This window comes from Protomyctophum parallelum (genome assembly GCF_964188405.1).
Source record: "Protomyctophum parallelum genome assembly, chromosome: 14".
Classification (NCBI taxonomy): Eukaryota; Metazoa; Chordata; class Actinopteri; order Myctophiformes; family Myctophidae; genus Protomyctophum; species Protomyctophum parallelum.
The window spans coordinates 9,824,754-9,839,052 of NC_139709.1; the positions used below are offsets into that span (position 1 = coordinate 9,824,754).

General features: G+C 47.5%; 1 protein-coding gene across 1 annotated transcript; it reads right to left on the reverse strand.

Annotated features, from left to right (window-relative positions):
* Window positions 1-374: 374 nt before the first annotated feature.
* On the reverse strand, window positions 375-6,410 carry LOC310871103 (somatostatin receptor type 5; the record flags this gene model as incomplete). Its single annotated transcript, XM_083782592.1, has 3 exons — window positions 375-1,155; window positions 5,152-5,411; window positions 6,264-6,410. 3 exons carry the CDS (start codon window positions 6,408-6,410, stop codon window positions 375-377), a joined length of 1,188 nt encoding a protein of 395 aa, XP_083638718.1.
* Between the last annotated feature and the right edge of the window lie 7,889 nt (window positions 6,411-14,299).

Here is a 14,299-nt window from a genome sequence, read left to right on the forward strand (position 1 = left end):
AGTAGTTCTCAAAGGCCAGGAGGTCAGCTGGCGCTGACCTCCATCTGAAAATGTGTTGTTCCAGGGGACCCTCCAGAAGCAAAGATATGAGTTCAAAATGTTCGCTGTGAAATAATATATTATATAATAATTATAATTATATTAAAAGATTTCCATACGTTTTCACGATTATTTTTTTTTAGCAGATCTACAAACTCATGAGGCCGGGGAAAGCGCCTCATGAGCCCTGGTTGGAAAAAATAATAAAAACGATGCCACCACGCCGGCCCCTCAATGGCGCGCTTTGCCTCTTTGGCCGGTCCGGGGGCCGTTTGGCCCGGGGGCCGTTTGGCCCGGGGGCCGTTTGGCCCGGGGGCCGTTTGGGGCGGTTAATTTCACTGAGTCAACCTATGGCTGAGGGTGTGGTGAGTTAATGAGTGCTCATTAGTTATGAGGGCATGTGGTGGTAATAGGCGTGGGGGAGGGAGTGGTGCGGGCGGTGCGGGCGCTACACGCCCCTGGCGCGGTTTGCTCCCGTGCCGGTGCTTCGCGCAGCGGAAGGACGACGGCAGCAGGAACAAAGCACGCAGCTGGTGCACGGCCGGCCGCGACAGGAGGAAGTAGAGGGGCGGGTTCCAGCACGGCGCCAGGCACACCAGCAAGATGGCCGACAGGGATGCCACCTCCCACAGCAGCGACACCGCCGTCTCCTGGCCCCCCGTCGCCGTAGGGCAGGTGGGTGACGACGAAGACGGCGCCGGAGACGACGGCGTTGGACTGAAGACGACACTCGCTGCCGGTCTGCCGCTGATGGGAGAGGCCACCGAGCTAACATCGGGCGACATGACATTGACAAACTCCAGCGCGTAATAAGGCAGCCAGCTGAGCGCGAACACCAGCGTGGAGCCGATCAGCAGAGCGGTGGCCTTCTTGTTGCGGCGGTCGGCGGCCGCCAGCGTGCCCCTGCAGCGGCGCAGGTGACCGACGATGAGGCCGCAGTGGACGGCGATGCAGAGCAGAGGGGCCACGTAGTACACCAGGAAGGCGGGGACCAGGAAGCCCAGCCACTGGCCGCGCTCCACGGACCAGGTGCAACCGCCGTCAAAGTGGATGTAGGTGACCTTAGGTAAAGCCATGGTCACAGACACCAGCCAGATGACGGACACCGTGGCTGCGCTGAACGACAGAAAGAGACAGAATCTTTTGCGTTTTAAGATCTTAACGGTTGCCCTTCTGTCATAATATTGTGATTGATATCGTAAATACCCCAATTATAGTATATATGAGTTATATAATCTATACAGATTGGAGAAAATCTTTCATTAAACAAGTGATAGTACTGCATTCAATGAATTAAAATTAATACTTTTGAAAAAAAAACAGAATTATTTGGCCATGGACTCGATTGGAATAAAGTTTCTTCTGCAGTATTGCCAGAATAAATGTTTTAAATGGAATACTGAATACTGCACTACTCAAAATATCTTTATCTTAAATGTCATTATTTGCGCCACAAAGGGTTGTGGAAAAGAAAAAGTCACTCCCACTCTTCTGGCTGCCATACACTCACATTGTGTGTCAGTCAGCTGCGGCTGATCACAGCTGTGTCCTAAAAATAGCTTTAAAAAGCAATATGTTGACATGAAACTTTATTTATATGCAAATTGGGCATAAACATGGACTGTTTTGTTTCTGAAGGCCATGCATCTTTTGTCTTTTGTCTGAGTATCCTGGTACCTAGACCTAGAATGCCTGTGATCATTTAATTATACTTCGTAAATTTTCATGCATCAGAGGCATAGAACGGTCCCACTTACTTTCTGGTCGGGTTCCAAATTGGCGACCTAAATGTGATAAATGCTCAGTTTGTACTCTCGCCCGGAGAGAAAGATGTCCGTGTGCATCTCTTGAAAAAGTGGAGATAATTGACTAAATACACGTTTTGTGCCAGAACTTTCACATGGATATAAAACTAGACGCCACGTCTTTGGAATTATTTAATGGGTGAGTACAAACGGAGCATCTATCACATTTATGCCGCACATGTTAAAGTTCTACCACAAATCAAGGAGGGTGTACTATGGCTCTTGTATGTGAAATACTGTACATACTGTATGTAACAACAAGAGCCGTTCTAGGGCTACCTGGTACCAGTAGAAATGCAGAGACGTGGAGCCAGTTGCATTAAATGGCCATTTAACCCATTCTGGACGGGAACCCCTTTCGGTGTTTTAACTAAGCATTATGTTATACTTTAGCTATTGAAAAATACAAGCTCGTACGTCTTGTAGGTCTGCTATTTTTGAAATATCATGAAAATGAGGCACAAATCTTTGAATATATATTATTTCCTAAGACTTTTTTTTTATTTCGACGTCAGGCCGGAATAACTATAGGCTAAGTTTAAACTTAGTGTGAGGTGGTGCAACTGGCTCATGGACACTGCCATACCACACAGCGAGTGTCAAATGTACAGTAGAATGAACTGTTTCCGTAGCCAGGCCATCAGGCTGCTGAACAGCCTGTCAAATGTACAGTAGAATGAACTGTTTCCGTAGCCAGGCCATCAGGCTGCTGAACAGCCTGTCAAATGTACAGTAGAATGAACTGTTTCCGTAGCCAGGCCATCAGGCTGCTGAACAGCCTGTCAAATGTACAGTAGAATGAACTGTTTCCGTAGCCAGGCCATCAGGCTGCTGAACAGCCTGTCAAATGTACAGTAGAATGAACTGTTTCCGTAGCCAGGCCATCAGGCTGCTGAACAGCCTGTCAAATGTACAGTAGAATGAACTGTTTCCGTAGCCAGGCCATCAGGCTGCTGAACAGCCTGTCAAATGTACAGTAGAATGAACTGTTTCCGTAGCCAGGCCATCAGGCTGCTGAACAGCCTGTCAAATGTACAGTGGAATGAACTGTTTCCGTAGCCAGGCCATCAGGCTGCTGAACAGCCTGTCAAATGTACAGTAGAATGAACTGTTTCCGTAGCCAGGCCATCAGGCTGCTGAACAGCCTGTCAAATGTACAGTGGAATGAACTGTTTCCGTAGCCAGGCCATCAGGCTGCTGAACAGCCTGTCAAATGTACAGTAGAATGAACTGTTTCCGTAGCCAGGCCATCAGGCTGCTGAACAGCCTGTCAAATGTACAGTAGAATGAACTGTTTCCGTAGCCAGGCCATCAGGCTGCTGAACAGCCTGTCAAATGTACAGTAGAATGAACTGTTTCCGTAGCCAGGCCATCAGGCTGCTGAACAGCCTGTCAAATGTACAGTAGAATGAACTGTTTCTGTAGCCAGGCCATCAGGCTGCTGAACAGCCTGTCAAATGTACAGTAGAATGAACTGTTTCCGTAGCCAGGCCATCAGGCTGCTGAACAGCCTGTCAAATGTACAGTAGAATGAACTGTTTCCGTAGCCAGGCCATCAGGCTGCTGAACAGCCTGTCAAATGTACAGTAGAATGAACTGTTTCCGTAGCCAGGCCATCAGGCTGCTGAACAGCCTGTCAAATGTACAGTAGAATGAACTGTTTCCGTAGCCAGGCCATCAGGCTGCTGAACAGCCTGTCAAATGTACAGTAGAATGAACTGTTTCCGTAGCCAGGCCATCAGGCTGCTGAACAGCCTGTCAAATGTACAGTAGAATGAACTGTTTCCGTAGCCAGGCCATCAGGCTGCTGAACAGCCTGTCAAATGTACAGTAGAATGAACTGTTTCCGTAGCCAGGCCATCAGGCTGCTGAACAGCCTGTCAAATGTACAGTAGAATGAACTGTTTCCGTAGCCAGGCCATCAGGCTGCTGAACAGCCTGTCAAATGTACAGTAGAATGAACTGTTTCCGTAGCCAGGCCATCAGGCTGCTGAACAGCCTGTCAAATGTACAGTAGAATGAACTGTTTCCGTAGCCAGGCCATCAGGCTGCTGAACAGCCTGTCAAATGTACAGTAGAATGAACTGTTTCCGTAGCCAGGCCATCAGGCTGCTGAACAGCCTGTCAAATGTACAGTAGAATGAACTGTTTCCGTAGCCAGGCCATCAGGCTGCTGAACAGCCTGTCAAATGTACAGTAGAATGAACTGTTTCCGTAGCCAGGCCATCAGGCTGCTGAACAGCCTGTCAAATGTACAGTAGAATGAACTGTTTCCGTAGCCAGGCCATCAGGCTGCTGAACAGCCTGTCAAATGTACAGTAGAATGAACTGTTTCCGTAGCCAGGCCATCAGGCTGCTGAACAGCCTGTCAAATGTACAGTAGAATGAACTGTTTCCGTAGCCAGGCCATCAGGCTGCTGAACAGCCTGTCAAATGTACAGTAGAATGAACTGTTTCCGTAGCCAGGCCATCAGGCTGCTGAACAGCCTGTCAAATGTACAGTAGAATGAACTGTTTCTGTAGCCAGGCCATCAGGCTGCTGAACAGCCTGCATGTCACTACAGTATATGTCAAGTCGTAGGCTAAGTGTGATTCTGTGATTCCCCGAAAATAGCAGATTTACGAGCTTGCAATGCATGGCAGTACGCCACTTTGAGCTTATGAATTGGCTATTTGTGATGAGCAACACGCCGTGCAACCAAGTACCTAGGGCAGGACATTTCATTCCATTACATTGGAATTCTCTTTTTTATAAAGGGAGAACGTTTTTTGTGTCTTGTTTGCCCAAGACACTGAGGAATTATTTACACACTATTGATATTTGCTTTGAGATTTTTACTCATATCTTCTATTTGTATTGAAAATGAAACTGCCACTTGTTTGTAGCTTGCATAAAAAAAAATGTTTTTTTTGCATTTTTGAGAGCAATGTTTAGCTGTAAATGACATTGTGTGACATTGAGCTGCGTTCGCTTCCCGCGTTTGCGCGTCTTACTTGTATTGCTGTATTGTTGTACTGTTCTTTCTGCTTTGGCAATGTAAACGTATGTTTTCTCATGCCAATAAAGCCCTTTGAATTGAATTGAATTGAATTGAATTGTGTGTGTGTTTACATGGCTGTCTGTTATAGAACGGAGCGGTCATTATTCAGAAATAACAGACCGCTGAATTTGGCGAACGACCAATCAGAATCAAGCATTCAACCAAGCCGTGTAGTAATGGTTGATAACATTCGAAGCGGGTGGTCCTAAATGTTTCATCATGCTCTTGACAACGGCACCTCACCTCTGGTTGGCTTATATACGTACACTTGCATCAGACTAGCAGGCGCTCTCGCCGGCGGCATGACGATGCGGTACCTCAGCGCCGACAGCGCGGCCAGGCTGAAGATGTCCACGCCCGCCGTGAGCGACGTCATGAACCCGAGCAGGACGCAGATCCCGCCGCCCAGCTCCCAGCCCTGCGAGCTGGCGCTCAGGAGCACGCAGGGCATGGTGAGCAGGGCGCCCAGGTCGGCCAGGCTCAGGTTCAGCAGCAGGACGGAGCTGGGCCTGGAGCGGCGCCGCGGGTTCCTGTTAGGGAAGGTTTTGATGTTACTGTAAGTTAATTAAACTGATCGGGAAGAGAAGCAGGACTGCTATGTCAGGAATCAACTTCATTCTTTTATCCCATTCTGAACGGGCACCCATTTTGGTGTCGGCATCACGTTATGCTTTAGCTATTGAAAAATAGCAGATCTACAAGCTCATATCGCGCCACCGAGTGGCGCGATACGAGCTTGTAGGTCTGCTATTTTTGAAAAATCCAAGAGCGACTGACATTTTTAGAATCTGATCTCAGGTCAGAATGGGTTCATCAGACCAGTGTGTGTCCGGCGGAAACCTCGTATGAATCTGATCTCAGGTCAGAATGGGTTAATGTAGATGTCATCACACCAGAGAGAGACTCCCTCCAGAGCCCCCCACACATCTTTATACTGTCGGGTGTGTACACAGACCAGAGCCCCCACACATCTTTATACTGTCGGGTGTGTACACAGACCAGAGCCCCCACACATCTTTATACTGTCGGGTGTGTACACAGACCAGAGCCCCCACACATCTTTATACTGTCGGGTGTGTACACAGACCAGAGCCCCCACACATCTTTATACTGTCGGGTGTGTACACAGACCAGAGCCCCCACACATCTTTATACTGTCGGGTGTGTACACAGACGTGACAAGAGATGCTAACTCCTTACATGGACTCTATTCTATAGTTGACTCAAACACAGTCGGCATGTTTGAAATAGGTTTGCAATTGAGTCGGCAGTCTGTATTAAGAGCTTGTCATGGAAGAACGAGATAATAATATGAAAAGTTTAAAGTTTAATCTACTAGTAGTAGTAGGCTATACATTGAATTAATCAATACCACCACGTTCCTCATCAGGACCAGCCACATGAGGAGGTGACCTCCGACCCCCACCAGCAGAGACAGCACGCTGACCAGCGGCAGCACCACGTGGAAGGAGATGGTGGTGTTGGTGGACACCGTGTTGAAGAGCAGGTTGACGATGGCAGGCATGGACGGACTGGACTGGAGGTCTGCATGAAGACAGGGTGAAGTGTTGTCATGTGTTGAGAAAGGATGTGCAAATTGAACATTATAGACAAGGATATCTTAGCAGGTGTGTGTGTGTGTGGGGGGGGGGGTTGTTATTGATGCATGGAGAGAGGTGAAATACACTGAAGGAGGTTTGTGACAGTGTGACCCCACCCTGTCACTGTTTGCTGCTAGTGTACATGCCTTTCAGTGAGCGCGCACTGTTAGGTTATGCAAAGACTGCTAAGAAGCAGCAAACTGAACACACACACACACACACACACTGGTCATTCCTGTCGCTTTAAGGAGCTGAACACAATTTGGGCCAAACCAACTCCCCTTCTAGGGAGGGGGAGGATTGCCTGTCACAGAGGGACATCAAAGGAGAAAAGGACTTTTGGGAAAACTAAAAATACTTCCAAATAGAAGAGCTACAAGCTCAACTGAACTGAATGTGAATAATATATATGAATGTGTTTTGTGCCAAGCAGAGTTGACATGTGGTGGATCATGTTGACCCCTATTCAGTTGGTCCAGTCTAGTGGGAGGGGCCATGGGGGGTATAAAGCTCAGAGTCTGAATATCCCAGTCAGTCTGTCTGCTGTCTCTGCTGGTGCTGGTGTTGGAAGCTGTCTCTGCTGTCTCTGAGGAGGTGATGTTATTATGTTATTGTTTGATGCTATTGTTTACATAGATCTATTATTGTGATGTTTATTATATATATATAATGTTGTATATATTATATATAATATATATTATAATTATTTAATTTACATTTGAAAAGGCCGGATTTATAAATACTTAGAATGCTTATCATATGATAATGACTTATTTGGAAATGATTGGTTTGATTTATGGTGTTATATGATATGCAGTACTTTGTTTTGAATATACCTTTTTTATTTCTATTTTGCAGACTTTGGTCTCTTTTGTTGTTGTACACTTATCACTTGGGTTAATAAATCGTCTTGAAAACTTCTGCCAAACTGCGTGCCTTGCCATCCGTTTGTTCATACAACCCTAGCCTCAGACAGGGGTGTGACATTTGGTGGCAGTGGTGGGATGGCAGGCCGCAGAGGTTATTCAAACAAACCGGGCAGAGGTAGAGCTAGATGCGGTTTACGATCCCAAGTGTCTGAAGTGGCAATGACAGAGGAGACTGAAGATGGGGCCATCGGAGGGACCATGGCGAGGGCATTCGGAGAGCGTGATGACTTCGAGTGGTACACGGAGGCGTCTGAAGATGGTGTGAAGGAGCGTGAGGACACTCGGGGTGCTAGGCCCAAGGTCAGGAAGAGCCATGGAAAGGCTAGGCCGCCTGAGGAGCCACTGAGACCAGGTGAACCGTCACTGGTTAGCATGTTCAAAGACTTTTTGATCGGCCAGCAACAAAGAGAAGATATCCTTGTTCGTGAATTCCGGCAGTTGAAAACTGCCCTTACTGTGCAAAGTGCTGCCACAGCGCCTGCACAACAAGCCCATATCGGTGATGCTAGCCAAAATGCTAACCCTCCAAGTAACCTTGCTTCTAATGGCACCCATGTGCAGTCGCCCACACCTACACCCAGAACTCAACCACCACGCCGGCATCCAACCTCTGATCTCTCACCATCTCCGTCAGGAGGTTCCATGCAGCCTGTAGCCCTCAGCGACCTGCCTATGCGACAAGGTCCGAAGATGCTTCCTTTCCAACAAGGTGAAGACATTGAGAACTTTCTTGTCCGCTTTGAGCGTATCGCTCGCACTTGGGGCTGGCCACAGTCTGAATGGGCCTGCAGACTTGTTCCTCTCTTGACGGGGAAATCCCTTGATGCCTACTCCTCGATGGAAGAGGATGATTCCAACATCTATGCCAACCTTAAAGAGGCCCTCCTTGCCAAGTTCGACATCTCTCCTGAGACTTACAGATGTCAGTTCCGGTCAACCCACATTCCCCTTGGTGAATCTCCCAAGGAGACTTACAGCCGACTCAAAGGACTCTACAGAAGATGGATCAAGCCGGAGCAGTGTTCCAAAGATGACATCGCAGAGGTTTTCATTCTTGAGCAACTGCTTCGCATGCTTCCCAACGAGATGAAGACCTGGGTCAAGGAACACGAGCCAGAAGATGGTCTGACTGCCGCTAAACTTGCTGGCCAGTACCTCAACGCTCGTAAAGGTCCGAGGACGCAAAAGCAACAAAACAGAGTAGCATCCCAAGATGCAGATGACCTACCCCGCAGAGGAGGAGATCACAAAACAGGTGGTCCAGTGGGTGGTCAAGGCACCTCGGGGGGGACTAAAGGGTTCTCCAGACCGGGTCCAGGGAAGGATCTGATATGCTACCACTGTCAACAGCCAGGGCACCGGGCCTCAGTCTGCCCCTTGAAAGGTCCCAAACTGTCTAGCTTCTGTCATGTCCCACATCCATCTGTTCCAGCTTCAGTCATGGCACCTGTCCTTGCACCAGATCCTGAACCTAAGCTTGAACCTGACTCTGAGCCAATCTTGATGCCAGCTCGTGTCAATGGTCATCATGTGCAGGCACTGCTCGACACAGGTAGCTCTATGACCCTCCTTAACAAGTCCTTTGTCTCCATTGGCTCACTTGATTATCTGCATGCTACAGCTATCCAGTGTGTCCATGGGGATCAGCGACCATATCCGGTGACAGATGTGACCATCGTCATTGAAGACCAGGCTTTCTTGCTTCGTGTTGGGGTTCTTGAAAACTTGCCCCATGACATGATCTTGGGTAGAGACTTGCCCATTCTAAATGATCTTATCCGTCAAGCACACCGGCAGCAAGTGAAGTCTTGTTCAACCATAGCCAATCAAGAGGCTTATCCAGTACTTACCCGGTCCCAGAAAGCCAAGCCAGGGCTGGAGCCCCTTCCTGACCTGGATCCTTCTTTATGCCAGGGTGGACAGAAGGGATCCCAGAAAAGCAAGCGCCAGCGCCGCCTGGAGAAGATGCAAGGCACTCCACAGTTCGGTGATCTTTCTGACTTGAAACCTGATGAACAGTGGCAGGTACCGGAAGACATCCGAGAGCTCCAGAAAGCTGATGCCTCGCTAGCACCCCTACTGGCAAAGGTGAAAGATGCCAATCACACATTCCAACAAAACCAGAGTGAGAAGTACCTACTGGAGGAGGGAGTCCTGTATGTGGCAAGTCAGCCAGAGAACCGCTTGGTTGTTCCTACTACTTGTCGGCCTCTTGTACTCCATCTCGCTCATTCCATACCCTGGGCTGGCCATCTTGGGCAAGACAAGACTCTCGCTCGAGTCAAAGCCCGTTTCTTTTGGCCTTTAATGGTCAAAGATGTCATTGAGTACTGTCAAACTTGTCCGCAGTGCCAGAAGACCTCTCCGAAACAACCTGAGAGAGCTCCACTACTACCGCTTCCTCTCATTGATGTTCCCTTCCGGAGAATCGCAATGGACATCGTTGGACCATTGGAGAAAAGCAGTACAGGCCAGGAATATATCCTTGTTCTCTGTGACTATGCAACCAGGTTTCCTGAGGCCTTCCCACTGAGGAGTATCAAGACGCCCAAAATTATCAATTCACTTATCCAGTTCTTTTCACGAGTCGGTATTCCTGACGAGCTAATCACTGACCAGGGAACGAACTTCACCTCAAAGCTTATGAAGCAGCTTCACAAACAACTTGGCATTACTGGCATTCGCACCACTCCTTATCATCCACAAACTGATGGATTGGTGGAACGTTTTAACCAGACCTTGAAGTCCATGCTGCGAAAGTTTGTAGATGACACCGGTCGAGACTGGGATAAATGGCTTCCCTTTGTTCTCTTTGCCTACCGAGAGGTACCCCAGGCATCTACTGGCTTTTCGCCATTCGAACTTCTTTATGGCTTCCCTGTCCAAGGTCCCTTGGACCTCTTGAAGAAGTCCTGGGAGTCCAAACAACCCGCACCCCAAGGTGTCCTTTCTTATGTACTGCAGATGCGAGACCGGCTAGAGCGGTACAGAAGCGAAGCAAAAAGTAATCTTGGAAAGGCCCAGCGGAAACAGAAAACCTGGTATGATCAGAAGGCACGACACAGGGTGCTACAGCCAGGTCAAAAGGTGATGCTGTTGCTTCCAACCTCCAGCAACAAGTTGCTTGCCCAATGGCAAGGTCCTTTTGCTGTGCTCAGACAGGTCGGTCCTGTGACATATGAGGTCTCACACCCTGATAAAGGAAAGGCATCACAGGTGTATCACATTAACCTTCTCAAGGAGTGGAAGGACAGGAAAAGCTCTGAGGAAGGAACTGAGGACAGGAAAATCTCTGTGGAAGGAACTGAGGACAGGAAAATCTCTGTGGAAGGAACTGAGGACAGGAAAATCTCTGTGGAAGGAACTGAGGACAGGAAAATCTCTGTGGAAGGAACGGCCAGTCAAGCACCTACTCTGGAAAAGGAGTTACGAGTGGAAGGGGTAATGCTGGCACGGGAAGTTGAAATGGAGGATTCCGTGGAGGAGACTGATCTGTCCATGCTCACAACTGCACAGCAACCTGACGTGAGTCACTTGTCCGCACAGTCTGCCCCTGAATTCATGCAGGTGTGTGAAGAGTTCCCAGAACTGTTCAGTGGAAAGCCAGGAAAAACGCCCTTAATCGAGCATGTCATCCGATTAAAGAACTCTACACCTATTCGCCAACGCCCTTACAGAGTGCCTGAACGAATGGTGGAGCCCCTCAACAATGAGATTCAAACTATGCTGGACCTAGGAGTGATCGAACCCTCAAACAGTGAGTGGTGTAATCCCATTGTTCTTGTTCCTAAAAAGGACAACACTATAAGACTCTGTAATGACCTACGCAAAGTAAATGCCGTTTCAAAATTTGATGCTTATCCTATGCCACGAATTGATGAACTTCTTGAGAAGCTTGGCAAAGCCGTGTTCATCACCACCCTTGACCTATGTAAGGGATATTGGCAAGTACCCTTGGAGAAGGAATCAAGGGAGTACACTGCCTTTCGTGGTCCAAAGGGTCTCTATCATTACACCGTTATGCCGTTTGGGCTCCACGGGGCCCCTGCCACATTTCAGCGGTTAATGGACCGAGCCCTTCAGGGATGTGCCCAGTTTTGTGCTGCCTATCTTGATGACGTGGTGGTCTTTAGCACTTCCTGGGAAGACCATCTCTCTCACGTGCGTCAGGTCCTGCACCAGATCCATTCTGCTGGACTCACGCTTAACACCCAGAAATGTGAGTGGGCCAAAAGGGAGGTTTGCTACCTCGGATACCATCTTGGCAATGGGCAAATACGTCCTCAGGTGGACAAAGTGAAGGCTATCAGAGACAGTCCTAGACCACGGACAAAGAAGCAGGTCCGGTCTTTCTTGGGACTTTCTGGGTGGTACAGACGCTTTGTCCCCCACTTCTCTACCGTCACCGCCCCTCTTGTCAATCTGACTACCAAAAACTCCCCTAATCCAGTGAAATGGACAGACGAGTGTGAAATTGCTTTCACAAACCTCAAGGCTCTTTTATGCTCTTCCCCTGTCTTGCAAAGTCCTGACTTTAACCAGAGATTCCTCGTTCAAGTCGATGCCTCAGGTGTGGGCCTTGGAGCCGTCCTAGCACAAGGAAAGGAGGATGAGGAACAGCCACTACTCTATTTGAGCCGCAAACTGCAGCCCAGGGAAACAAGGTATTCAGCCATTGAAAAGGAATGCCTTGCCATCAAGTGGGCACTGGACAGCCTTCGCTATTATCTTCTTGGAAGGACCTTTGATCTGGAAACTGACCATCGGGCATTGAGCTGGATCAATTCCATGAAGGATAAAAACTCCCGTGTCACAAGATGGTATTTGGCGCTACAGCCGTATTGCTTCAATATCTCACACAGAGCTGGAAAATCGAATCTGCTAGCTGACTACCTGTCTCGTCTTCCTGAGCTTACAGTTGCTGGAGAGGAGGGAGGTAATGTGACAGTGTGACCCCACCCTGTCACTGTTTGCTGCTAGTGTACATGCCTTTCAGTGAGCGCGCACTGTTAGGTTATGCAAAGACTGCTAAGAAGCAGCAAACTGAACACACACACACACACACACTGGTCATTCCTGTCGCTTTAAGGAGCTGAACACAATTTGGGCCAAACCAACTCCCCTTCTAGGGAGGGGGAGGATTGCCTGTCACAGAGGGACATCAAAGGAGAAAAGGACTTTTGGGAAAACTAAAAATACTTCCAAATAGAAGAGCTACAAGCTCAACTGAACTGAATGTGAATAATATATATGAATGTGTTTTGTGCCAAGCAGAGTTGACATGTGGTGGATCATGTTGACCCCTATTCAGTTGGTCCAGTCTAGTGGGAGGGGCCATGGGGGGTATAAAGCTCAGAGTCTGAATATCCCAGTCAGTCTGTCTGCTGTCTCTGCTGGTGCTGGTGTTGGAAGCTGTCTCTGCTGTCTCTGAGGAGGTGATGTTATTATGTTATTGTTTGATGCTATTGTTTACATAGATCTATTATTGTGATGTTTATTATATATATATAATGTTGTATATATTATATATAATATATATTATAATTATTTAATTTACATTTGAAAAGGCCGGATTTATAAATACTTAGAATGCTTATCATATGATAATGACTTATTTGGAAATGATTGGTTTGATTTATGGTGTTATATGATATGCAGTACTTTGTTTTGAATATACCTTTTTTATTTCTATTTTGCAGACTTTGGTCTCTTTTGTTGTTGTACACTTATCACTTGGGTTAATAAATCGTCTTGAAAACTTCTGCCAAACTGCGTGCCTTGCCATCCGTTTGTTCATACAACCCTAGCCTCAGACAGGGGTGTGACAAGGTTCACATTTGCTTTGAACGTGTCACAACTCACAACATGCTACGTACATGCGAACATGCGACAGTCTCCTTTTATACAGTATGTGTGCATGTCATTTTGTTCACCTTCATTTCCAGTGGTGGACAATGACTAATAAGGTACACAATATAAGCAATACTACACACCACCAACACAAGACTACACACCACCAACACAGGACTACACAACATGCGCACACACAGGTAAAGAAACCGTGGCATGCACAATAATAAATATAGCATGAGAGAAGACTACAACTGAGAACAAACGTGTCTACGGGGCGCAGGCCTCATTTTTTTCTCAGCTTCTCCGTCTTCGGCCTACATGCATACTTAAAGGCCTCACTCACATGGTTGCAACATGCATACAACATTTGTCTTGTGTCTTGTCCGTGTTCAATGGCCGCCCCCCAAATGCATTTCCAATGGAAGTCACATGGTTTGACTAAACATTTTTGTTTGATGCGGGGGAGGGGGTCACAACAAACAAAGCCATCAAACAAAAAAAGAATTGTCAAACCATGTGAGGGGAAATAATAAGGCTTTACACTTGGCTGTGCAGGCCTTCTCTATTATTACAAAACAAACATCTCTCTAGAGCAGCCACATAGTTAGTGGAGTGCACAGAGATCAATGAAGCATTTACAAAAAGGCTTCTGAAGGACAGCCTGCTGTGCTAGCTACAGCAACACAACAATGACAAATCATAAAGCAGAACTCAAACACAAAGGCCTCACCCAGAAGTGGAGGAGGAAACAAGTAGGTGACTTTCAATCAACCTGCAACCAATTATGCAATCAAATCAACGTTGTTGATGTACGGGCCAACCGACTCACTCAACCTGCAACACAAGAGGAGAATGGAGATGAGACGTTTACTGTCAGCGTTGCAATTAGAGTTGAAGGCCTATAGCTGCATGCATCCCTTTCATGCCTGAACAATATTATGCCTGAATCATTTAACATAAATTGTTATTAGAGTTCGCACAAACATTTATATTGGACATTTGGCCACACTAGTGCCAGTGTGTGAGCGTGC